The following is a 25,621-nucleotide window of genomic DNA, read 5'->3' on the forward strand; positions in this document are numbered from 1 at the left end:
TGAACGTAAAACCAAGCTCTGGCTGTTTTTGGCGTTCGCTGGAGAAGCGAGGATTTTGCGTGCTTGAAATTGCTGATAATCTAGATGGTGACAATTCAATGGTTTGCCCAAAATAAGTTTAGTGGATGCCTTATATATATATATATATATATTTTATGGGCTACCATATACTATCCGGTATGAGAAAATGATGAAGGGGTGTGTAAAAATCAACATTCTATAAGAGCCCCGCTCTGTGACTCACCAGGAAGTCGATTGCTATTGCAAGTTCTACTGTTCGAGGATGATTCCTTCTATCACCTAGTGAATGTTTTTCTTCACGAGAACCGTATCGTCCGAAGGCAAATTTTACAAGCTGCTCAATCATTTCAATACTTTGTTTAGATAGAGACAGGCGCAAGTCAGTGTTAGAAATACTGTCATGAACTGGTAGGTTTTCAACCCTGCCCTTGAGGCCAACTGCTATAAAGACTTCAATTGCAAAGTTCAAACAAGAATAGGAGAACAAAAAAAAAAAGGGTTCGAACTATCACATGTTCTAAATACTATAATGATACATAAGGCGATATACAAGTCAATACAAAACTTTCCTCTCCAAGAAAAAATAAATTCAATAACAAGTGTAGCAAGGAAATAGTGAAATGCTCCTCTACAAAGTATGAAATAGATGAAATAGATCAGCGATAAAGCTTGTTCTTCTAGCTAAGTATCTATCCTTCATCTCATCTACGTATGGCCATTTTTTTTATGGGAAGCCCTACTCGGTATAAAAGTAAAAATGCGTATGCTTTCTACTCATCTGCTGCTTAAGTTAGCGGCAATTTAGGCACCTGGGGTGTTCTGGCACCAGTGGGATTCCTCGTCAAGAAAATATAACTATTGACCTGGCTGAACTATTTCAGAGTATGCACAAAACTGGGGGGGCAAGGAAATGAGGGGGAAGATGTTCTGCATCATGTCCAAGATTTCCAAGCCTTGCGCACTTTATTAGCAAGATATCTAGTAGCATTAATACCACCAGCAGCCAGGAAACCAGAGACAGCCTGCCTTGCACTTGAAACCATAACAGTACGCCTGATAATCCTCTGCATACTCCTGGCAGCCTCTTCTCTTGAACCAATCACGACTTCATGTAAAACTCGACCTGCAAATCTTATGTCAACGTTATTAAAACTGTCTAGTCCCCAAGTGGTTAAATGGGGAATTTTATGAGTCACCTAGAAACAATAATTGATGCAAGGCTTGGGCCAAGATATTTAAATCATCTTTTGAGTATCACTAAGTTTATTTATGTTCTTTGAAAAATCCAGAGATGAAGACAAACAATTTGCATCATAGATAAGTAACATTCAGTTTATCAAACACCCATACAAAACAAACAAATAAAAAAAAACCCATCATACCAGAATCCTTCAGCACTTGCATCTCTCCTAGCTTCATCCCCATTTTTCTTCTGACAAGGGGAGGAAGTGAATGAACTAGGGAATGAGTCATTGATAAACTGCAGTCCTGGTTTTGAGAGAGATTGTATAAGAATTTCTAAATGGTGCTGAAAGATGACTATGTTAAAGCACATATAAACATGTATCCATAAATATCAGTGCTGCCAACAAATAAATGCCTGACTTGAGGACTACAGCTTTTAGCTTACAACAAAGGATCTACTAAAAGCTTACAAATATCAATTGACAGAGTAGTCAATCCAAACACATGTTAATGAGAAGTTAACGAGAATCATAACAATACATATGTTAAGGCATTATTTCAGGGAAAGCAGTTTAAATATCTAAAAATGCGCTAGAAGTTACAAAGTGTTACATTACTCAACTGTAAGAAAACGTTGGAAATATTACCCCTTCCAAAAATGCTGCATTATAAATAAAAGCCAATGATAACGAGTGCTGCCACTCATGTGAAATGATAGACAATGATTGAACTTCAAAATCCCAAGAGTGTATTAAATGTTAATTCCCCAATTTAATGTTCCTTATTATGAGCTTTTGGTTCTCAAAAAGAAAAAAGAAAAGCCTTTCGGCATTTGTTAGCTGGATTCACTGCGGCCAAAGATGCATATTTATTGATTGAATGGCTATTACACTGTCAGTTCTCAAGAAAAGAGAACTGCAATGGAAGGTACAAAATTTAACAAGTTTTGAATTGAGAATATGAAAATTTGAATAAACCTGAGAGATAGTAGCCTGATGAGAATTAGGCAATGAGAATGTCAGTAACTCTTTAGCCTCGTATTCTTTTAGAAATGGTTTATACATCGATTGGAATAAACCAAACTGTCCTTCAACAATCCTCTTCACCTGCAGGTGGTTGCAAGCATGAGCAGCAGAAACTCCAAACTATCATAAGAAATGATCACCATTTGCTAACTTCAGCAGTGCAAGTCGTAAATCACAAATATCATAGAAACCACAAGAATTCAAGTCACCAACAATATCTACAAAAGTTAAATCAGTGGAAACACCAATGATTACAGCCAAACAAAGTGATACAAGTAACCAGTAACATTTCATACAGACGAAATATAATAATGATTCATCATCAAAGACAAAAGAATTCTGATGCAATGGAGGTGGAACCTAGACCTCATAAATAATTAACCCATTATTTTGACAGTTCACGGTGAGTTAAATTAAATGATGTAATTGAGGAGCATAAGTAATGCTTAGTAGATCAAATCAGTTATTAAAAGTAGTTAATAAAATCAGCAATTATCATAAAATTTCAAGTGCACAAATTACAAAGCTTATCAGCACTATCAAAAGCTATAAGCAACTTTACCTTATTTTTATCCTCTGCAAAAAGCATGCGCAAGTCACCCATATATGAGAGGCTACATATTTTGGAGTACAAATCTTCCTGCACAAGCATGGAATATGTTGAGGATTCTATTAGCTCTATAATGGTTCACCAGTAAAGGAACAAACCTCGGTGAATTTGGATGGCAAAAGGAGAAGAGCAGCAGAGACTGCAGCCCTCAGATTGACAGAGTTTACATCTCCAATATCCAAATTATCCACAAGTATATGAACCTGTAAAAAAGAACTCAAAGAAATGTTGACATTTGTGAATGGAAAAACATAATTAACAGGCAAGGGATACAGAGGAAGTATGAGACCTAATGCAGGCAAGGCTAACAAGAAAAGGCATAAAACAAGGTACACAGCTAAACATAGATTCTTATTGTTTTGATCAGAAGCAGACAATTTGAAAAGAGGATGTTAAAATGTATCTACCTAGTCTACAAGGCAGTGAAAAAATTAAAATTTCAGACATAGATATATTACTGGTCATGGAAGAATATCACAATTTGGTTTAACCAGAATAGCATATCATGGATCAGTTGCAAGTAGCACCAATTTGGGACTGTACACAAATCAAAATACCTAACCCAATTCAATAAAGCCCAAGTCCCAGACTAGCTATGGCTGGCTATATAAATCCCTTTTCTTCATTCATTATAATCTATATCATGAAATGGAAGGAGCTGATTTTACACCACCGTCAGCCAACTACAATCCTCCAGTTTTCCTGATAGCCAGAGGCAAGAAATGAGAAAATTTGAGAGTAAAAAATATGTCAGCTCTAAGAATAACTTTGAGGCAAGGATTTAATTGGGCATGAAAAAGAGTAAGCATACCACTTAACAATTCTTAGGAAGAATTTAAAACTTAGAAAAAGAGTTGAAGATTTCTAAGCAAAAATATTTCAAGCAGTAAACATTATGCATGTCAAACACACAAAAGGGACTTTGATCATGAAAAAAAGTTGTAAATCAGCTCGTTGAAAGGATCTGGATGGTTTCAATGATCAAATGAACTAAGCCTGAGCTTGGTTTTAGGCTTTGAATTCTTATGGAGCATGGATTGAAACATGTAGAGTTTAGTTCATGACTTTAGAGCTTCAGAGCCTATATGCACTCTAGTATTCTAAGGTGTCATTTGAATATTCTTTTAAATAAGTGCTAAATAAACATGGAATATGCTCTTTCTATATCTAGCCAGTCCTTTAATGCAAATAGTTAATAATTTCTTCACAAGGGTATTCTTATCACCATTTAAAACATTATCATACAAGTTGTTTTAGGTAGACTTTGCACTTTTGGAAGAAGCATCATTCTTCCTGCTATTTTCAGATGGAGACTACAAGGATAACATGAACATAACACAAGAAAATATAACATTGGAATTGAAATGACAAATTCACTCATTTAGCCTATTCTACAAATATAAAAAATTGAACCTAACTTCAACAGATTTTGGTTTTCTAACTCAATTAATTTCTGTTCTGTTCCAGACAGCAATATGAATCTGAATTAAATTCTATCTCAGTTCTTGTCTATTTTACAATGAAAAAAGTTCAATGTAACCTATCCAATAAGGTTCAGAAAAAAAATTGAGCAAACAACAAGAATATCCACAAAACAGACTAGAGAAGATAAGTATAAAATAACAGACAAGACGCACTGGTTTTTGTAGACGACCACACAAATAGAATCTCTCCCAATGCAGTACATCTTGAACCAAGTCATGCATCCTAACAACACCGTATTTGAGCATCTGAAATGAATTCATCAAACATTTTACTAGTTACTAGATAATACTGGAATAAGGATAATGTGACATGATCTTAAAATGACATGCCAAGGGAAGACAAGCTGAATATATAGTATCATGTAAGACCTGATTCCCTTTTCTAATTCACAGTATGCTTAGCAAATACCTTGTCATTCCATGTTACAAATGGATTAAAGTGCACTCCTACACCAATCTTATCTGCAACTTGAGTAATCTGAAATAATAAATAAGTTATAGTCTCAGGATTAAGGCAGTAAAAAAAGGTGGAGAGGGTGAGGGAGAGGCACCAGTTTTGCACCGCCAAGGGGCACCATCCAGGAGGCATAGTGATCTTCATTCAATTCCATATTCTTGGAAGTGTGATAACCAAAAATAGAATGAGATATACAAAAATATCAGAACTTGAAAAGGAGAGACATCACTCTATATGTTCTAAATAGTATAAATCTACCTCAGAATGCCATTGCTTGGGATCTGATACGCCAATAATATAATCTACCATGGTTGACTACAAAACCAATAGTCACTAAGAAACAAGACCATGGATTTTAAAAATTTAAAGAAAGATGAAGCATAAAGAAACAAATCAATAGAATTGGAAAAATGAAAACCAAAACCTTGTCCTTATTATTTGGATGGAGAGATGAGCCATAGACGCAACAAAATCCAACTGGGGGAAGAACCTTGAGAAAACTCTTCAGCTCGGCAATTTTGTCAATCTCCATAATGATTCTAGCGTTAACTGAACAAGTTTACAATAAGTACAAAATTGAAGGGGCAAGCTTCAACATTTTCATGACAGCAAGTTGCAACACTGGATTAACGCAATTGAAAGACATGAAAAAAATAAATAAATGCCAGAACTAGAGATAAATCTAATCAAGCAATGTCAAACACATTGAATCATTCTGAAAGTGGAATAAAAAATAAGCTTTCTTGAAATGGCCCATAAACCCATAAAGTCTATCTATCAAACCAAGGCTACTCATGCCCTCCATCGAAGCATTCACGTACATCATTTATACAACTTTACGAATTGTGATTTTTGCGAGGCATTTTATCAAACATTTGATAGACATGCCGAAAAAGCTCAATGTTAGAAAAACGTTATTGTAAATGGCTTTTTATTACATGTGACTGTAAAAAGGAAAGAACAGAGAGATACAGAATATCGAGTACGAAAGTAACACGAGCTGTCTTCTCTTACCCGTTTTTCGGGAGGTACGGGGAGGTTGTTTCTTGGTGATTAAAAAACAGGTGGTGTTGCTATAAAGGCCAGGTTTTTAAATTAGAATTCAAACAGCGTGTTTATTTATTTATTATTATTATTATTATTTTATCAAAATAGATGTTTGAACCAGCTTGAATGTATCTTAATTAATTTCACCGGTCCTAAAATTAACGACAATGTGAGTTTTCAGTGGCTCCAAGATTTGTAAAACTCGAACTAGTGACCTCTAGAGAACAAACCTAGAGCCTGATCAGTTAAGCTACACCCTCAGGGTTTAAACAACATGTTTATTTTTATGATTTGAGAGTATTTTTTTTTTAATTCTCATTTTAAATTATTTTATATATATATTTTCAAATATTTTAAAGTTTTAATGTGATTTAAAAAATAAATTTTAAAAATAATAATAAAATATTATTTTAATATATTTAAAAAAACACACTAAAGCATGCTCATAACAAAATTAAAATAACCAAAAAGAATTCACCAACTAAGTGATGAGGTCAAATTATTAATTTTTTAATTCTCAGAACTTGACTCATTTTTTTTTTTTTGATGAAATAATTGATAGATAATGTTCAATATCTATAAAAGATCCTTTTTTTAGAGTTTGGAGACTCTCCAATGATTAAATTAATATCACAAAAGAGAGAAAAAAACAATCTTTATTTTAGAAAAAAACCATAGAAATAGATATATGCCATTTGTAGTAGAGAAAAATTAAACCTCTCATGTGGAGGCTTATATTAGTTCCTTTTATAGCTCTTGAGGTCCCCTCCCTTCGTGGAAAGGAAAAAAGATTCATATCTTAGCCAAATATCTTCGTTTTGTAAGGATAAAATATCTCTGATTGTGGGTCTGGTGATTTACTAGACCTACATAAACTTGGGCTCAACGCTTAGTTAAGTCCGAAGATAATACAGGTTTGGCGGTTCACGAGACCCACATAAGTCTCAATATTTTACCGAGCCCAAAGATAATGAGTTTGACAACTCGCTGGACTTATATATATCTAGGCTCAGTATTTCGATGAGTCTAGATATAATAGGTCTACCAGTTCTCTAGATCCATATAAATCAGAGTTTAATACTTAGCTGAGTCCAACAATGAATCTAATAATCTACTAGATCCACACATATATGGACTTAGTATTTAGCTAAATCGAGAGAGAGAGAGAGAGATCACTAGCCAAACCCCATTCAATACCAGCATACATGTGGCACCCTGCTTAGCAATGTACATGACCGATTTTGACATGCTTCCTCAATAATTCTTTTATTTAAACATTGTATAATCAAGGTCATGCATTGAAAAGACAAGATTTGTCTTTTCTTTTCCCTATCAAAAGAAGGCGCAAAAAAATAAAGAAGAGATAGATAGATGTACAGACATGTAAACTATGAGCAAAGAAATGAAAAAAGAAAACCCATTCTGAACATACCCCGAAGCTGGAACGTAAAGGAAGCTGAGTTTTGCTTCTTGGAAATCAAACCAGCACTGTTTTGTTTTGTTTATCTGAACATACCTCTTGCTCATGCAAGAAACAAACAAGTCTTGGTTTCCCATTTTTACATTTCGCCAAATCTCTTTTGCTCAGGTCTTTTTACTTGTAATTTGACACATTGATTGATGTTCCTAAATTGCTAGGATTCTCATTTATGGCCTTTTCTTTTCTTTTGAGAATAAAAATTAGCTATAGAGAATGGGAGGGAATCAAATTTAATTCAACGTTTCGATTATTATTTAAATAAAAAAAATTAATGAATTACAAATCAGATTATAAAATTTACTTCATTTACATGATTCATTATATTACGATTATGTTGTTGGACTTTAAATTTAATATTCTTGTAATTTAAGCTAATATAAGTTATTTAAATCCTTACTTTAAAATATTAATAACAATGAATTTTGTATGTTATAGTGTTAGAAAATGATTTGAAATAAAATTAGTTGAAAAAATGGTTTTGACATGGTATTTATATATTGTATAAAACCATTCATAGTGAATTTGAAATTTATTGATCGTTCTTACTAATTTATTCTATAACTTTAATAAATTGTTAAGAATCAATTCTTGAATTAATTTTATTTCATTTAATCTTCTCAAACTCATTATATATTTTTGTAATTTAATAAGTTATGAGTACTTAATTCTTATTAATCTTGAATTAATTTTGTTTCATTAAAATTCAAATATAATGAATTATCAGTAATTAATTATATTTAAAAATAAAAATCGAAGGAGCTTCATTCTTAGAAGTTGGATAGAAGTTTAGAAGAAGAAAAGGAAAAAGAAATAGAAAAATTATGGGGCTCTCACTCTTTTGTTTGCTCTTGTGCTCTCTATCCTCCCGTTTTAGGTTCCATTATTATAGAGGAAATATTTAAGTAAGTTTTATAGTTCATAAACCTAAATGCATTCTTTAGATGTATTATTATTGAAATCTTGTTGCACTGATATCATTTGCACATACTGATAGACAATTTAGCTTTAATTAATAGTAATAGGTAAAATCCGCAACAACTTTCTTTTCTATCTTGGTTTTGATCTAAAATTTATAATTCTACAAATAAGTATTTATACAACTAGAGCGAAAAATAACAAGGTTTAATATAAGTCAAAGTCTTTAAAATTTAAGAATATAAGAACTATAGAGATATATTAAAAATATTTAATTTTTATTCATACAGATTTTTTACCTGCTAAAGTACATCCCTTTATATAAAAAATCTAAGGCTTCGTTTGTTTGCTGGAAAGTAATTTTCTTTTGGAAAGTGAATTCCGGAAAAATAAATTATTTTCTGATGTTTGGTAGTGTAATGAAAAATAAGTTGGAAAACATTTTCCAGTGTTTGGTTATGTCATGAAAAATGAGCTGAAAAATAACTTATTAATGTTTTATTTTTCTCAAGTTTATTAAAATAATGAGAAACAAATCTTACAAATTAAAAAGTTGAATGAGAATGAAATTGAAAAAAAATATAATTTCATAAATTATCTCAAATAAAATAAATAATAATCAAAATAATAGAGATCAAATCTAAAAAATAAAAAAAAATGAAAGATGAAGAAATTACAATAATAATAATTAACATTTTATAAATTATTTCAAATAAAATAAGTAACAATCAAAAGAATGAGGATCAAATTTGACAGATAAAAAATTTCAATAAAAAAATGATAAGGAAAAACAAATAACAATTATAAAAATGAAGACCAAAGTTAATATAAAAATTAAATTTTAAAAGATAAAATTGAAAAATAAATATTCAAAACAAAATATATATAGCAATCAAAAGTTTGAGGACTAAATTTGATATAATCAGCAAATAATATGACATTTCTAAATTTTTCATAACTTCCGGAAAGTGTTTTCCGTCCAAATATTCCAGGAAAACACTTTTCTGGAAACCAAGCCAAATTTTCCTTTGACTGGAAAGTGTTTTTCGTTGACTAACTTTCCTAATGGCAAACAGACACAGGAAAGTTTGGAAAGTGGTTTTCCGGAAATCACTTTCCGAGAAACAAATATAGCCTAAAAAACCCTATTATCAACTAATAAAAACAAATGGGAAAATTATTCCCTTCAAATTAAAAAACTAGAATAATAACATTTAATGGAAAAATAAAAAAATAAAAAATAAAATTCTTTAACCTGAAAAATAATAATTAAAAAATATTTATTTTTTAAAAAAATCCTATAGTAGTCTTCGTAGGTTAAGATGAAACTCGTACTCGAATTCAAGTTGTTCATGGAGCAAAACTTTATCAATCAAAAACTGTAATCCACTATGAAAACACCTATTATAATATTCTTCAAGCAAAACTTTCTTATTGAAAAACTAAATGATCTTTTTATGTATGGGCTACCTCGTCACGAGCTTTTAATATTTTTATGTAGCTTGCCTTATCATGCGTTTCAAACACCTTTCTTTTCAATGACAATATAAAATAATTAACTATTAGGAATTGTTGAGTTTTGATACCACCTAACACAACTTTGATATCAATTGAAACATCGAGAAGCGAGGGATAACGAGATTTATTACAAGTCAAAATCTTCAAAAATTAAGAACCACATAGCTATCGAGAGACACCTAAAATATTTAATTTTTATTCATTAAAGTCTCACATGTCAAAAGACTAGTATAACCCTCTATATAGAAAAAAAAAACTAGAAAACCATATTGATATTTAATATAAAAATAAAAAAAATTATTCTTCTCAAATAGTAAAACTAGAAAAAACCTAATAATATTAAAAAACAAAAAATCCAAACTAAAGAGGAAGAACTAAAAATACTAAAAAAATATTTGTTTTTCTAAAAAAAACCCCTGCATCAAATACGTACTCTATACTTATCTTTTGTTTAATAAATTATGAAATACATTTTATTGATTTTACTAAACAATTTGCTAACAAAATTGATCTTATAAAATAATACTACAAAAAATACAGTGTTTAATGTTGAACCCTCGAGGATTACGAGAGAAAAATGTGAAAGCTCGTTCCCATATAATTATTTAAATGCATCGTGATGAGTCTTCGATAAGAAAATTGACTCCAACAACTATATTTAATTAATAGTGTCAGGAGAGGGTAGAAATGAACAAAAAGCTAGAACGACAACCACCAAGGTGTCTAAAACTGTAAATACACCAAAAACTGAGGATCTACATATAACAAAATGTGTCACAGAAAACCATGGACGGTTGTCCCTGGTAATACCGGATTTGACCTTTTGTTTTGCTCTCCGGATTTGGATTTGGATTAGGTTCGGATTATAAATAGTTTGGAATCCTACTGGTTGTTATATTTTAATTTTTTTTAATTCTATATATATATATATATATATATATATATATATATATATATATATATATATATATATATCACAGGTATATATGCTCCTGATCAGGGCAGCTTTTTAATTAAAACAAACGACACACAACTTATTAAAATCCCAATTTAAAGATACCAATCAAACTTCCAAACTGTCAGTGCAAAAGCAATTTAAAGATATCCACCTTAATTAAAGTCACAGATGTATGCTTTACATAGTGAATGTTTATTTAATCCCATCAAAGGCAGCCATTTTGCTTCATATCAACCACTTCATTCTCCTCTCACCAGTCAACATGATCACTGATAAATCACCAGCAAGGCTGCAATTATCAGATGATAAACCTGTATTAGTGCATTGACTTTTCCTTGAAGCAAATATTATAGATCATTGTTTTTCTTTTGAGGCATGGTAATACAGGCTTCAGTAAGACCAAATCTAAACTAAATCCTTTATTCCTCACAAACAAAAGGATAAAAAGTACAGGCAGATTTAGAAAAACAAATCAAGCAAACCAATCGATTTATTTTCGTCATTTGATTCTCGATTTATCATAAATTTATCATTCTTAGCCTCACAACTAAATCTTCGAAGAAAGGTTGTCAATTCCATTCCAATTAACATTTTAATTTTTTAATTACAACAATACATTTCAGTTTTAAAATATTAATTTTCACATATTATTTTGAGGTTGTATTGTTCATATATATATATTAATTCAACATATATATTTTCAATTTAAATTAAAAAATAAATTAACTTAAAATTATGTTAAGTATCTAAACAAATTTTAGTCTCTTTTTTATATCTAACGTTAATTAGAGAGGTGGATCTAGTTTTAGAAAGCTAAAGCTAGATCGATATACATCAAGAAGATGAATGGAGGAAGGTGAAAAAATGAGAGAGAGAAGAAAGAAGAATAAGAGGTTGTAGATGAAGTCACCAAAATATCATTTCATTCTTCTGCCACTAACCTATATTACATGCATGTATAAGAAAAAAAGCAAATAATAATTTTACTACCCTTAACTCCACATTATAATTAATTAATACTCCTAACAACATTTAATTAAATTAAGAAAGAGTGATAAAAATGTTGTTAAAACTTATTCCATATCTTATTATTCAAGAAAACATTAAATAGGTCTATATATGTACCTTAAATTTTGGCCTGATCCAGTTCATGCTCATTTTCCTTGTTCACCTCATCACGTGCATTACTTTCATTCTCTAGCACAGCATTTCTTTCCCTCAGCTGTGCATTGCTTGCTTCAAGCTCCGTATTTCTTTCTTGAAGCTGAGCATAGGACTCCAACTGCAAAAAAAATAAAAAAAAATATTTAAATAGTGTAAATATGAATTCAACAAGCCTTCTAATGGGCAAATGTCTTTGGCTTTTGCAAGTGGACTGAGACAATAAACCCAAGTTGTTGTTCTGGAGCAAATAATATGGCCAAACATAAAAGGGAAAAAAGAAAAATTAAAGAAAACACAATAGAAAAGAGAGTGAGAAGATCTAAATCCGTTGATAGAATACAAGTAAAAATTCTCCACGAGCGCATGGTAGATTTGATCAATCACAGATACCCCAGCTGTTTGTTGTGATATGGTAGAAATTTAGACTAGACAAATTGATAAATTGATGTTAGTTAAGGGTTGCGCGCATTCTGGTGCGGTTTGATGAAGAGAAGAAAATACTTACCAGTAGATTGGAAAGGCCTGTGGCCTTGTCAGTCAGTTCATTGTACTTGTCCTTCAAGCAGACCAAGGTTTTCTTCTGACGCTTCTGAGATTTTGTCATCCAAGCTTGTCGGTTCTTCAGGTAGACATTTTCCTTCACCAAGGAGGTGTTTGCATTCTGCACAATGATTGCGAAAAATGATCAATTACGTATCAATACAGGGAGGCACATAATATTTAAATCATCACCTTATATTTTGCAATATGCTTGTTCATGCCAGCCATTCTTTTCCTCACACTGTTTATCAGAGCAGCATTCAAGGATGTGTTCTCGTTACTGACAGCACCTGCATACAGTTTCCAAGGTGAGCTGTGTTCAGAATCACGAAGAATAAATAAAATTAAAAGATCGAGCCTAGTACAATCACTTGGCCTTGTAACCCAAAAGGTCCAACAAAAGTGATTGGACTCTTTTCTACCCAGATAGTGGATTTGTGTATAGATCCAAGATGGATTTGTGTAGTTAGTTGTTCTTGCAAGGTTGTTAATGTAAACCCTAAGTGGAAACCCTAAAAAAGGTAATAATTGATAATATTGAGTGCTAGAAAATCATAATTAATATCTAGCAGCTAGCCTTGAGATCAGAGAGAGAGAGAGAGAGAGAGAGAGAGATATTTATCCTGAAAAATAGGTGCACAAAAACAAAAACAAAAACAAAAGTGCTGGCCGTAGAGGTTGATCTAATGATCAGACCAGTCGCAGATATTATTCCTGGTAAGAACTTAAAATTAATAAAGTGCTTAAACAATGAAAGCACCAATCTTTTCCCTCCCTTTATTTTATTTCTCGTATGAGAAGATTAAGAAAAGAAAAGAAAAAAGCTTACCGTTAGCATCAGAGAACTTTGAGTAAGACATCAGATGCGTTTTGATGTGATCTGAAGAAAATCGATAACAAAGGTAAAGATCAACTCAAAAAACAGTAAAAGTAGGAACGGAGCTTGATGATCAAACAGGTGAGAGCACCACAATTATTGTGTTTGTTTTCATATACACTACCTGAGCAGGTGATGGGCGGTCGGTCTTGGTAACCGGCGGCGTCTGAGGACGAAATAACTGGCCGGTGTTCTAAACTGAGAGTACAGAAAAAATAGCCCGCATAGGCCAAGTAAAGAACCGGTATCAAATGGAAAATTTATAGACCGGACTTATCGCAAGAAACCAGGAGACGACGAAATAAAACGCAGGGAACCGCTCGACACCGCACCATTAGCGTCTAATACATGACGTGAAGGTAAATTTTTTCTTACTATTTACTAAAGGGTGTTTCTTAGTTTACTGACGCTCAACATTCATTAAAGAAGGGGGAGCCGTCATTGCTGACTAAGAACATGGAAAAATAATCAGAAAAGAAGGGCAAAAAATAGGTGTGATTTTGTTTTTTGTTTTACTCGTTGATCGTCCCAAGCTGGCTATGTAATCTTCAATAATGCTATTACCATCTTTGTTTCAATCCAACCTGCTTTGAGATATTGGGATTTGGGAATGTTACTTTTACTACCGGCCTCCGAACCCATGGCACGTGGCTGTGATAACACGGAGGACACAAGTGAAGCCAGCTCACTGGGGATATTCTATAATCTAGACATTAAAGACACATTCCTATGATTTGAAGGGAACTCAAAGATTTGGAAGATCCACCCCCATAATTAAAAAGCAGGTCATTGAGGATAAGGTTGTTAATTTTGTTTTGTTTAGGCTGAAATGGCTAAAATATTTTATATTAATTTAAAAAATAGAATAAAATGAAACAATTTTTATTTTATTTTAAATTTTGACCTGTTTCGGATTTTTCAGTTAAATTTCGACCAGAACATTCCAGTTTCATTTCACATGTTTCGTTACGCTTTTGAAAAGCTATTGAATCAAATTGAACCTTGTTCAATTTAATTAATTAAACCACCCAAGTATAAAAAGCCATTTTTCATTACAATTTTCAATAACAATAATATTAATAATAATATTAAAAATTATTATTACTATTTTCATTAATAATGATATTAATTTTTTAAAATTAGATTTATCACTAATATATATGGTTTATATTCATGTTGTTTTTTTTCATGTTTATACCTTGTAGGAATTTGAGCAAAATAAAAGATGCTTTATATTCCATTAGCCTTGATAACATTGATCTAACTTTATATTTAAAATATTTGTATTAAAATATTTTACTTTCATAATATTTTGATATTTTATTTAAATTGAATTACTTTAAGTTAAAGATCTAATCTTGACTATTTAGAAATATTTTAAATTTTAAAATTATATTTGTTTGGCAATGTGTTTGTATTGCATGATTTATAATTAATTTATCTTAAATTTAAATTATATTTGTTGAATGTATATATATGAACAGTACAATCCTGAAATGACACGCCGAAATACTCCTAAACTGAAATATTTCATTCCAATTGAAAAAATAAAACATGCACTGAAATGGAATTGTCCTATAAATTTTAGGTACACTGTAAACTTACATCATCGTTAATTTTTAAAATTTATAGAATTAATTATTAATTTAAATACTCATATTATTAAAAGCAGGAGCCTGGGATTGATGTGGGTTTAAGGGAGGCTGAGCCGGACAGAATCGACAACCTAAGTATCAAATGTGACTACGCTTAAGAAACTTGTTACCATCATTAGCATTTGAAAAGCGTCAAATTTCAAGGAAAAAATCTGAAAAATTAATGACTTAAAACCTCAATGGTTAATTAAAATTAGAAACAACTATCCCAAATTTTAAGGAGAGAAATTGTAATCAACCTGAGAAAAATAACTTCTTCATCCGCATAAAAAAGAAGAAGAAGAAGAAGTTGATAAATGGTTAAAAAAACAAATAGATACCGAGAGTAAAATGATATCAACAAACAGGTTACTTAAAAAAAAGCCTTCAAACTAAAGGGAGGACAAATTTTAGCTTACCCACTTAATTTTGCTTCTCATCCCAGCTGACGTTTCTCTCCCCCTCAGCAATTCCATCTCTGAGTTCTGAGTTCACGAAACTTATAGCTATGTGGATCATGCAGCACCACATCATGCTCCCTCTTGGTTTTTTGATTTGCATACTTTTCCTTTCTTTGCCTTCCTGCGCTTTGTCGAAGCTAGAGTAATTAGTAGAGAAAGTTAAAAGATAAAAAAAATGAGATCTGTAATTTAACTACGGGCAGGAAATGTGCTGCTTACAGATATGTTCATAGGCTTCCTGGATGAACTACCATCCGGTCTGCGGACTCAACTTTAAGCAAGACATAGTACAGTGAGTCTGTGGCGTTTTTTGAAGTGGAAGAAAAGCACGAGAGAAATGTAGCAGGGAGTGGTACTGAGATGACATGCGTGATTAGACTTCTCATGATATCCAAGAGAACAGCTCAATTACTAGGACTTGGGAATTTCGCTTCAAGCTTCCATATTTAAGGAAAGGCGGCTGTGTAGGTGTTTCTAACAAATTTAAATTTTTTTTTTATTAAAATTTGATATGAATTATATGTTTTGGATCGTTTTGATATGCTCAAAAATAATTTTTAAAAAATAAAAAAACATCATTGATATGCATTTTGACATGAAAAATTATTTGAAAAGCACCCACAACCACACTGACAAACACGCTAAAACTCATGGGAGAGGTTAGGGATCGAATCCAAGAGGACAGGGCAGCTATAAGAAATTGAAGATTTTTTAGTTTCTTAAAAAAACAATTGTTTCAAATTAATATTTTTAATATTTTATATTATTTTAATGTATTATATTAAAAATAAATTTAAAAATAAAAATAAAAATTATTTTAATATATTTACAATCGAACACCACTGATATATATATAATACTTTACTGTCCAATCCCCTGGCAGGGAAAGAAATTATGATTAAAGAATCATTGACAAAGATGTGATATGATTTTGAACCCGTTTGGTAACGAGGTTGCGTCTGTGTTTTGTTTAAAACGCAGATGCAACCCGTTTGGTAACCAAAAAAACACATTTTACTGTGTATGGGCCCCATGTTTTTTCGTGTCCAAGACGCAGGAAAGGAAGAAGCAGCATTTTGCTGCTTTGTGGACACTGTTCACGCTAAATTTAATTAGCATGAACAGTGTAGCACACACTGTTCAAGAGTGAATTGCACTGTTCACGTGAACAGTGCAATTCACTTGCACTGTTCACACACTTTCTTTTTTTCTTTCTTTTTTTTACATTTAAAAAAAAATTAGTTTTAGAGTAAATTAAATTCATTCGCATTATGATGTGAACAATATTTTTTTTCCTGAAAAACTAGTATATAGTGAATTAAATTCACTCGCACTATAATATCAATTTTATACCTGGTAATATTTTATCTAATTTTATTACACGCTCAAAATATTATGAAAACTGTAGTTCTTATCGGATAAATTTTGTACGTAATGGAATTATAAATAGTTTAATGAAATAATAAAAAATATTTTATATAAATTATTATTTATTTCTTGATGTAATAGGAGTAATTAATTCTACAATATTTAAATTTAAAACCATCAATATTAATATATATTTTTTAAAATTATTTTATAACCTTAATTTCAAAATCATTCTTAACCAAACACATTAAACTACTTTTTATTCAACCTCAATTTTAACCACAGTTTTAACCAAACACCTATTTTTTCAAACCAACCACAACTAAAAGTACTTTTTTTAAAACAACTTTTTTCAAACCACAACCACAACAGCTACCGCAATACCAAACACACTTGTGTGGGCATGCATCGGCCAGGACTTGGATTAGAAAATTGCATTGCTTGGTAAGAGTGATTGTGGTACCGAGCTCAAGGTATTTTTAAAAAATAATTTTTATTTAAAAATATAATTTTTTTATTTAACAATTTGATTTTTTTTCAAAAAAATTCACTTAGCATATATTGATATATTTTTTTTTTAGAATTAAAAACAAATTTAGAGAGTTTATATAAAAAATAAAAAATGTAGAATTAAAAAAAAACAAATTAAGTTTAATTGTTAAAGTTAACATGATGACAAATCATTCATGTTTTTCTACGGGATCAAAAGAGGAAGTATGATATTTTTGTTAAGTTCATCATAATTTTGACAAATTAAAAATTCTATATCAAAAGAATATGGTTACCGGTCATTTTCAAGTTTGTGAAGAATATATGTTTGATAGAGGGCAAAAAAGTCATTAGAGATTATTCATTTTAATATTTGTGGGTCATAGTAAAGATAAAAAAAAAATATAATCACCTTTATTGAATATTATAGTTAAAAAAATTGTTTTTTTAGGGTTTGGTGACCACCTCAAACTTGTGCGTTCTGAATTACAATTTTTTATTCACTTTAATATGTTTAGGAATATGATAATAATTATTTTTTAATATATTTTTAAATAAAAAACGATCTAAAAATATAAAAAATAATTTAAAATTAAAAAAAATTAATTTTAAAAAAATACTTTAAAAAAAAATAAACACAAACTTAATGTACATACAAGCAATTAAGCATTACATCATAATGATATAATAAGTGTTTAGAAGTGTGATAACTGTTAATTTTTAAAATATTTTTTATTTAAAAATATATTAAAATAATATTTTTTATTTTAAAAAATTAAACGTTAAATAATTTATAACTAAAAAGTGTTTAATTATGTTTCAAACATGGGTGGGTTGAATTTGATGGACCCATCGGCCGAACGTGTGGTTTATGAAAAGTCTGCTAACCAGCCGCAACCTCAACTTCCATCATCCACCGACAGGCTCCAGAGAAAAAAAAAGCAGTTGGATAATAATATCACTCTCCCAGCCAAATCGATTCAAACGTTCTCTCCTCTACTGTCAAAAATTGAATTGCACTCGTTTCTTCTCACCTATCAGATCCCTCCTCCCTCTCACACACAAAAATTTGAGATCACAATCACTGCAAAAAGTTCTCTCCTCTACTGTAAAAAATAATTCTGTGTCTTCTCCGAAGAAGGAAGGTGGTTTTGGAGCTTGTATTGGGAAAGGGTTGGAAAAAGTTTGCTCCTTTAACTGGGGTAGTAAGAGAGATTAATTTAATACTTCTGCAGAGCAAAATTTTCATATTTGTTTGTTTTCGGAGAATGGACTACAGCATAGGAAAAATAGAACACAGTTATGAACCAGTAAGAACTCATACCATGGTTGACATATGGAAATTCACTGGATTCATTTTTCCATTTCATTGCTGTTTATTTTATCTATTGAATGTCTAGTAACACAGATTTTCTTGTTTACATTTGGCAAGATTCACGCGTACAGTTTCTGTTTCTGATGGGAAAGCTCTGATATTCTATTTTAATTTTACAAGAAACATTTTGGTTTGATCATTGTCAGCTTTTTTCCCCATTGACTAGGTGGGTCTGAGCTCAAGACTTCTTTAAGGAAGGGGGGCCCTGCATGCCACCCAATAAATCTTGTTGAGTTGGTGCGTCTCAGGAAAATTGGCGAACCATTTTATTCTCTGATAGATAGCAAATAGAATTCTGCTTTTGCACTTCTGTCTCCCCATGATTCTTCCAATTTCCCGTAAGGGATTGAAGTGTAGATTCTATTAGTCAGGTATTCAAGAGAAATCTTACAAAATGAAGATTTAAAATTAAATTTTTTCCTGAAAATAAAAAATTCAACATTTTTAGAAATGCGGTTACCAAACACATTAAATTGTTTTTTATTTAACCTCAATTTCAACCACAGTTTTAACCAAATATATATTTTTCCAAACCAATCTAAAATAAAAGTATTTTTTATAAAACAACTTTTTTAAAATCACAAACACAACAACAACCTTAATACCAAACACAATTTAAAAAAATCAAAATAATATTAATTTGAAATAAAAAAATTAAAACTTTTTAAAAATACTTTTGAAACATAAAAATAAATCATCATTATGCAGTATAAATTCTTACATTTGCCATAAATCGCCAATATCATCTTAAGAGAACAAAAAAAAAAAAGAAAAAAAAAAGGCAACGATTAGATTGTTGTTGTTCCGAGTATCACTTAGCACTCCTCCAGAACTATCACAAGCGACGTAAACCGTCATCTCTAAAAATTTTATGTTGAGTTATCTGGAATTGCTACTTGATTGTAACTTAAATTTTAATCATGGAATCCTCAATTATACATATATATTTAAATGATTTGTTTTCAAGCATCAATCATACCTTTTCTGCTTCTCCTTCTTTCTCTTCCAGCACAATATTACAAATAATTGATAGCTAAGAGGGACATAGAAATTAGAAATACAAAACTGTACAGAATGGAAAAAAAAAAAAAAACTTTGTGAGTACCTTCGAGGCTCCCTTCTTGGTGGACCAAAATCAATACATAGTAATTATATGATTGTTGAGATATTAGTTAAAATTCTAGTTTTAGAAAGAAAAATCTTATAAAAAAAATTATGTTTAGGATGCTTTTAATTATATACAAAGTTTATATAAAAAAAACTATCTCTAAATCAACTTGATTAAAACAAAAAACAAATAAAATTATTAAAAAGACTCTAAAAACAAGTTTAGTAATTTTTATTTTCAAGGATTGAAGTCATTTCACTGTTTTACAAAATAAAAAAACCTTCAAACGCTATTTTAAGATTTTTTTAAAAGACAATTAAGGTTTTTTATTGTGTTAAAAAAACAGAAGAGTGATTTATTCCTAATTAATTTAATAATATGATATAAACTTGGTGAAAAAATTATTTTGTTTTTCAATTTATATTTATTAACCTATCATATGAATGGTAAAAACTATTAAAACAATTCAATTAACACAAAAATAAATATGAACATAAAAGAGAAGGAGGTTAAAATTCTCCTTAATTGATTTGTCTTAAAGTTCTTGTTTTAATCTAGATACAAAAAGCTTATATATATAGATTAAATTAAAAATATTATTTTAACAAAAACATCATTAAAATGTAGCATGAATTATGATCCATAATATTTTACTATATCTATTAATGTTTTTGATAAGCGAGCTGCCATTCATGGAGATACATATTTTTAATATTGTTTTTTTAGATCATTGACGGAGACTCTACCATGAAATTAGTTTTATATGACGGGTCCACCATGTTGAACTGTTAAGCACTTTTGTTTTCATGAACACTAAACACTAATTAGCACTGGCTAAATAATTACAATTTGGAAGCTATTTAATTTCAGGTCCATAAGAATCAGAGGAAAAATCAAGCAACAGGTAAAAAATAGTTTACCGCGTTCTAAAAAACTGACTTGGTAAAAAATATACAGAGATTAGAGAATGACCGTATATTTTGAAACAAATTCAGAGCAATGAGGTTCTTAGGGATATTCTGAAAACTAGGCTTAAAATATAGAATCAAATTGAGCTAATTTCCCGATGTTTTACGAATATGAATATATTATTCTCTATTAAACTTATCCTATATGAATTCATAAAAGAATTCTAGCATGCCATGGATAACAAAATAGTTCTTGTAACAAAAGACACACACACAACTTATCGAACACCAAAATGAAACAGCATCACAAACACCCGACTTGTCCATAACATAAACTGCGAAGTTGAGGGGCTATCTGTCTGTGCATGTCAACCATAACTTATTACACATATATGTTCGATATATAAACTGATAAAGAAGAGGACAGGAGCAGCCTGCGCAGGGCGCCAAATCAACCACTCCCTGATCGATAGTGAACATACTTTGTTGAAGTCCCTGCAAATATCAAATGAAAAACCTTCATTATTGATGCGTTTTTCTTAATTTGAAGCCTAAAGGTTTCCTTTCCTTTTTGTTTTTAAATCTTTCTTAGGGCAACATTGGAGAAAGTTGCCAACTACCCTCAGGAACCTAAAACTGCTAGCAATAACTGAGAATATGATGTTGCCTCACTCAATAATTTAAACCTTTGATTGAGTGATTCTTCGAGATAGCCAAGTTAATTAGAAAATGAGATGGGCTAACTCTCCCTCTTACCTCCACTTCGCAAGTTGTTTTTTTTTTTTTTTCCTTATGTCAGAAAAGGTGTTGGATTCTCTTAAATTTAAACAACATTAACAAGGGTACCTTGTCATGAAGGGGTGCTCCACGCCCCTTCATTAATGTTCGTCATTATTCAACTTGTCACACAAAGCTTCGTTTATAATCTGGAGTCTCTTGGCTTTACGTTTCCACTTTTCAATCTCTTCGACAAGCTCGACTGTTTTCATGATGTCTGGATATTTCAATGAAGTCATTAGCTGCTCATTTTTGCGCTTCAGCTGTTTGTTTTCTTCCACAAGACCAGTAGCTTCAGAGCTAGCAACCTGTAACACAGTTAGAATAAATTCATCATATAAAGAGAATTGTTAAAAAATCCATGCTAATAATAAAAAAAAACCCTCGAACGAGAATAATAAGATTTGAATTTATAATTATTTGATCATTAAAAATCTGGTATCATGATTAAATAATCATTTTAAGTACAGTTTAATGATATTGAGAATTAATTTAACTAGCTGCTAAATTAGTTACAAAATTCCCAATAGTATCTTAATTGCATCCTTTTCTTTTCTTTTCCCTTAACTGCTTTCACAATATTGGATGGGTTCCAACAGTGAAAAGTCTTAGGACAATGCAGGGCCTGTTTAACGCCATAGAGATGGTTTAGTGAGACGGAGTGATGGATAAGAACGGCATTGCAAATCTTGGACTAATTGTCTGTTTTGTGATTTCCTTTCAAGATTTGTGTATTTTGCCGTATTGCTCCTTTGTTGAAAGTATTCGTCAAATAAAATAGTTTGATTCAGTTAGATGATTGAACGAGTAGCAGATTAGGAGAAATGAGCATACTTACTAGTTTCTCAGAAAGCACGTCCACCTTTGTGTTTTGGCCTTTAAGCTTGTTATTCAAGCGGCTAACTTCTTTCTCGAAGTGGCTAACTTTCTGTACGAAATTCTTCAGTTTTCTTTTCATCTCAACTTCTCCCTCTTTTAAGCTGGCATTGTCTTTCCTTAATTCGTTGTTCTCTTCGGTAACCTTAACCAACCTTTCCTCGTTTTCTCTTCTCGTTTCCTGTGCGGTATACAGAACAAGAGGGTACAAACTAATTATAATGGACAATAACGATACAAAATTATGGGTTGAGAGAAAATTAATGTTGTATCACCTCCTTTTTTGCCCGAGATTTCCTGTCACTCTCTTGTTTCCTTATTCTTTTCTCAAGATCAGCATTGCTTATGTTTGAAGACTGAGAACTTCCTGGTTTAGCCAACGGGGAAAGGTTCATCTGAGCACTAATGGAGGGATTCACAGTGTAAATAGCACCTGCATTTCCCAACATGTGAAAGTGTTTGGTTGTGCCGCGTTCCAAATTTAGAAGAACAAAATCTTGGTGGGAGTTGTTAGTCTTAGCTTGTATTGAAACGTAAATATTAGCTACAAGGGAGTAAAACCAAAATATCTTACGTCTCATCCAAAAACTTATAACTTTTTGCCTGATTTTATAGCTTAACTCACATTTATGTTTCCTTCCTCCCTAGCTAAGATTTTTCAAACAGCTTTTAGCTAGGTACGTATAAATTTTATTAAACAAATGAAAAATATACAAGAATTGCCATGATCGATGCAACAGACTCATAGCCAAGATCTTAAACTTAATGTCCTTAGGATTTTCATAAAATAGTACTAAAAGTCAATTTTATCAAGGGTAGCCGAAGCCTATGTGATGATGAGCTCGCTCATTTTTCAAATAACAAGAGCAATCCAAATTTAATTATACCTTGTGGTTGATCCAACCGATGAGGGAGTTGAACATTCACCAATCCATGTTTCATTGCATAACTAGGAGCTGTCCCAAACTGAAATGAGCATGCTAGAAGTGGATTTAAAAGCTTAATTAGAAAAACAAATCCTTAAAAGACATTTGTATTTTTCTTAAAGAAACATAAAATCAACAAAACATAGACCAGCTATATAATAAAAGCTTCTAGTGCTTAGCCCATGATGATACGTTTGTGTATGTTTCATACGATGAGTGATCAGAATTCCTACCATCAGGTTGAGCTGACTGGTTATGGTTTATTTGAGTGTTCACCGATTGGATTAAGTGCCCATGCCCATGACTTGGAAACGTATTTGCTCCATGTTCTGCATTCAAGATTTTGAAACTCAAATCCGAAAGAGATATCTAAAGTTTGCTCAAAGAAAAATATATGCTAGCAAAACACTAGCAGCTAAAGTTTCTGGCTAGCCAGCCTATCGTGATAAAAAACCAGCAGCTTGCATTGAGCCCAAAAGGTTAAATTTATGAGTGAAACCTTAGAACGGTTTTGTATTAATTATAACATACTAAAATCCAAAAACACACACACCTTCTGGTTGAGCCGAATATTGGTCCATGGGTATTTGATCATTCACCAATCCGTAGTTCAGTTCATCACCAGTACCATACCCGTCCAAGAAGTCTACCACAGTAAGGTTCGGTGTTAGAACATGTTAAACCCTACAAAAGATTTCAAGAACTTTCCTAGAGAGAAATGCGTGTGTGTTAAATAATTAACAAATAGAAAGCTAGAGCTTCTTGCAGCCTACGATGATGAGCTTACAATATTTGACATTTAAAAGGTAATCAAAATGATCCATAACGTTTAGTTAGCCTATGATGATAAACTGTTACATATTATCCCTCTGCTGTAGACCCCCACATATTTACATGCTGCTAGCATTCCTGTTCTCGAATATTTCTATGAGGCCATCCCTGACATTCTGCTTAAAAAGGTTTCTAGTTCATGCTATTAAAAATAAATAAATGAAGTCCTATATGTTTCAAAAAGTTTACTAAATGACAGAGTGCCAAGCGTATAGTAGATCTGTTTACAAATCCTAAATGAAAAAAAAAGAAAAAGAAATTATTCACCCAAAGTACTGATGAGTGTTAATCCATAACTGATCTGGCTGGCCTTTTCACATCAATCTAACAGAAGCATAAGAAAACTCTGTTTCTGTGTTAAAGAGATAGAGTCGAGATTCCAAGGAAGAGAACAACAACTAGTACTGGTAGACGAACATAATCAGTCATGCTATTCATAGGTAAGACCTTCATATAACAATCAATAAAGTTCTTGAACGATGAAGACTAGTCATTTCTCTCTCTCTCTCTTTCTCTTTCTCTTTCTTTTCTCTCTCTGTTTTTTTTTCTCCTGTATGAGAAGATTAAAAAAAAACTTACTTTGAGCGTCAAAGAACTTTGGGCGAGACATGATTAAGATCCCCTTTTTGATTAAGATCTGCAGAAACCAGAGAACAAAACTATGGATCAAGTTGACAAAATTCTAAATGATTGTACAACGTTTCTGGTGAGGGAGAACAGGTTTTTCTGATCAAGCAGTAGTAGATATATCTTACAGAAAAATTATGAAATGGAAATTAAGCAGAACAGCTACCAGAGCTTGATTATGAAAGAGCTGAGGATGCACCCAAGCTTTGATGAACTATGTAGGTTCCTGAAGAGGGGGACGTCGGCCAGTCCTAGAAACAGGCAACGTTGAAGACCAAGGGTGGTGCTCTTTCTTAGAATTCAGTGGCTCGAAAATCCAATCCGTCAAAATATAATGACAAAGGTTTATGAAATCCATTTTAAGATGGGATTACTGGATTTACGATACCGCACGAAAGCAGGTGAGAGGGTGAGGAATAGTTGCCCCATCCGCTCGACCTTCGCGCTACTAACGAGCTATACATCTGATTAAGATGGGCTTTTACTGTATATTTTTCGCAACCATGCTGGTAAGAAAGTAGCTGGTAAAACTCTCTGTTTAATTTAGTGAATATTACTGGAGCTTTTGTTGTTTGACAGGGTGCGTAGTAATACTTTGCCGACTTTTATATTGCACAGAACTATTCTCAACATATAAACTTTACCTGTGAAAAACCTCAGCGGTTGTTTATCAATTTTCTCTTTCTTTCACCTAATCTGGTGACTCTCTCACTCTTTAAAACTCAAGAACTAAAATCAAATTTACAAACTGAAGGGAGTTAAAAGAAAATTTGACAAAATCCGAAAACCTAAAGGGCACCGACACAAAAGTTTTTTTTTTTAATTTTAAAAGGCCTCCCATTTTATTTGGTCCCCTTCTTTTCAACAATAAAGCTGCTTTTTTATTTTTATGAAATCGAGTGTAAATCCAGTAGCAAGATTTTATTTTTAAGATTGAGATAATATATAATAAGTATATAA

At 31.5% G+C, this 25,621-nt stretch overlaps 2 protein-coding genes and 1 non-coding gene across 9 annotated transcripts; all 3 read right to left on the bottom strand.

The window, feature by feature from the left end:
• Positions 1–534: 534 nt before the first annotated feature.
• On the bottom strand, positions 535–5,887 carry LOC7491469 (uncharacterized). 4 transcript variants are annotated; one of them, XM_024605469.2, is made up of 11 exons: positions 5,797–5,887; positions 5,207–5,331; positions 5,041–5,097; positions 4,877–4,939; positions 4,735–4,803; positions 4,479–4,571; positions 2,940–3,044; positions 2,794–2,871; positions 2,184–2,351; positions 1,404–1,509; positions 535–1,144 (listed from the first exon to the last, which is right to left on the bottom strand). In XM_024605469.2, exons 2-11 carry the CDS (start codon positions 5,312–5,314, stop codon positions 954–956), a joined length of 1,038 nt encoding a protein of 345 aa, XP_024461237.2. In that variant the 5' UTR covers positions 5,315–5,331; positions 5,797–5,887; the 3' UTR covers positions 535–953. The 4 variants fall into 4 exon arrangements, with proteins under 4 accessions (XP_024461237.2, XP_024461253.2, XP_002299388.3 ...); XM_024605485.2 differs by lacking the exon at positions 5,797–5,887 and having other exon boundaries at positions 5,041–5,115; positions 5,207–5,770; XM_002299352.4 differs by lacking the exon at positions 5,797–5,887 and having other exon boundaries at positions 2,184–2,312; positions 5,207–5,768.
• A 4,842-nt stretch (positions 5,888–10,729) lies between these two features.
• Positions 10,730–13,923, bottom strand: LOC7491470 (uncharacterized). The gene is made up of 7 exons (XR_008057518.1): positions 13,846–13,923; positions 13,406–13,474; positions 13,234–13,284; positions 12,597–12,694; positions 12,370–12,525; positions 11,826–11,982; positions 10,730–10,989 (listed from the first exon to the last, which is right to left on the bottom strand). It is a non-coding gene; the product is annotated as an uncharacterized LOC7491470 (transcript).
• A 6,995-nt stretch (positions 13,924–20,918) lies between these two features.
• Positions 20,919–25,352, bottom strand: LOC7491471 (uncharacterized). 4 transcript variants are annotated; one of them, XM_006368771.3, is made up of 9 exons: positions 24,828–25,352; positions 24,614–24,671; positions 23,757–23,849; positions 23,437–23,532; positions 23,165–23,257; positions 22,553–22,710; positions 22,240–22,458; positions 21,471–21,709; positions 20,919–21,119 (listed from the first exon to the last, which is right to left on the bottom strand). In XM_006368771.3, the coding sequence occupies exons 2-8, from the start codon at positions 24,642–24,644 to the stop codon at positions 21,503–21,505; spliced, it is 897 nt and encodes a 298-aa protein (XP_006368833.1). In that variant the 5' UTR covers positions 24,645–24,671; positions 24,828–25,352; the 3' UTR covers positions 20,919–21,119; positions 21,471–21,502. The 4 variants fall into 4 exon arrangements, with proteins under 4 accessions (XP_006368833.1, XP_024453044.1, XP_024453037.1 ...); XM_024597276.2 differs by having other exon boundaries at positions 23,165–23,233; positions 24,828–25,150; XM_024597269.2 differs by having other exon boundaries at positions 24,790–25,148.
• Between the last annotated feature and the right edge of the window lie 269 nt (positions 25,353–25,621).

The sequence above is a fragment of the Populus trichocarpa genome, chromosome 1 (genome assembly GCF_000002775.5).
Source record: "Populus trichocarpa isolate Nisqually-1 chromosome 1, P.trichocarpa_v4.1, whole genome shotgun sequence".
NCBI classification, from domain to species: Eukaryota; Viridiplantae; Streptophyta; class Magnoliopsida; order Malpighiales; family Salicaceae; genus Populus; species Populus trichocarpa.

What these genes read in the sequence shown, in the direction of transcription:
- LOC7491469 (XM_024605469.2), bottom strand. Translation starts at nt 5,314, where the DNA reads ATGGAGATTGACAAAATTGCCGAGCTGAAGAGTTTTCTCAAGGTTCTT. An exon ending in TTGTAACATGGAATGACAAG is followed by an intron (nt 4,572 to 4,734) that starts GTATTTGCTAAG and finishes AATTCATTTCAG; the next exon opens with ATGCTCAAATACGGTGTTGT. An exon ending in GCAAGTGCTGAAGGATTCTG is followed by an intron (nt 1,145 to 1,403) that starts GTATGATGGGTT and finishes TAAGATTTGCAG; the next exon opens with GTCGAGTTTTACATGAAGTC.
- LOC7491471 (XM_006368771.3), bottom strand. Translation starts at nt 24,644, where the DNA reads ATGTCTCGCCCAAAGTTCTTTGACGCTCAAA. An exon ending in ATATTCGGCTCAACCAGAAG is followed by an intron (nt 23,533 to 23,756) that starts GTGTGTGTGTTT and finishes TCTTGAATGCAG; the next exon opens with AACATGGAGCAAATACGTTT. An exon ending in ACGTGCTTTCTGAGAAACTA is followed by an intron (nt 21,710 to 22,239) that starts GTAAGTATGCTC and finishes ACTGTGTTACAG; the next exon opens with GTTGCTAGCTCTGAAGCTAC.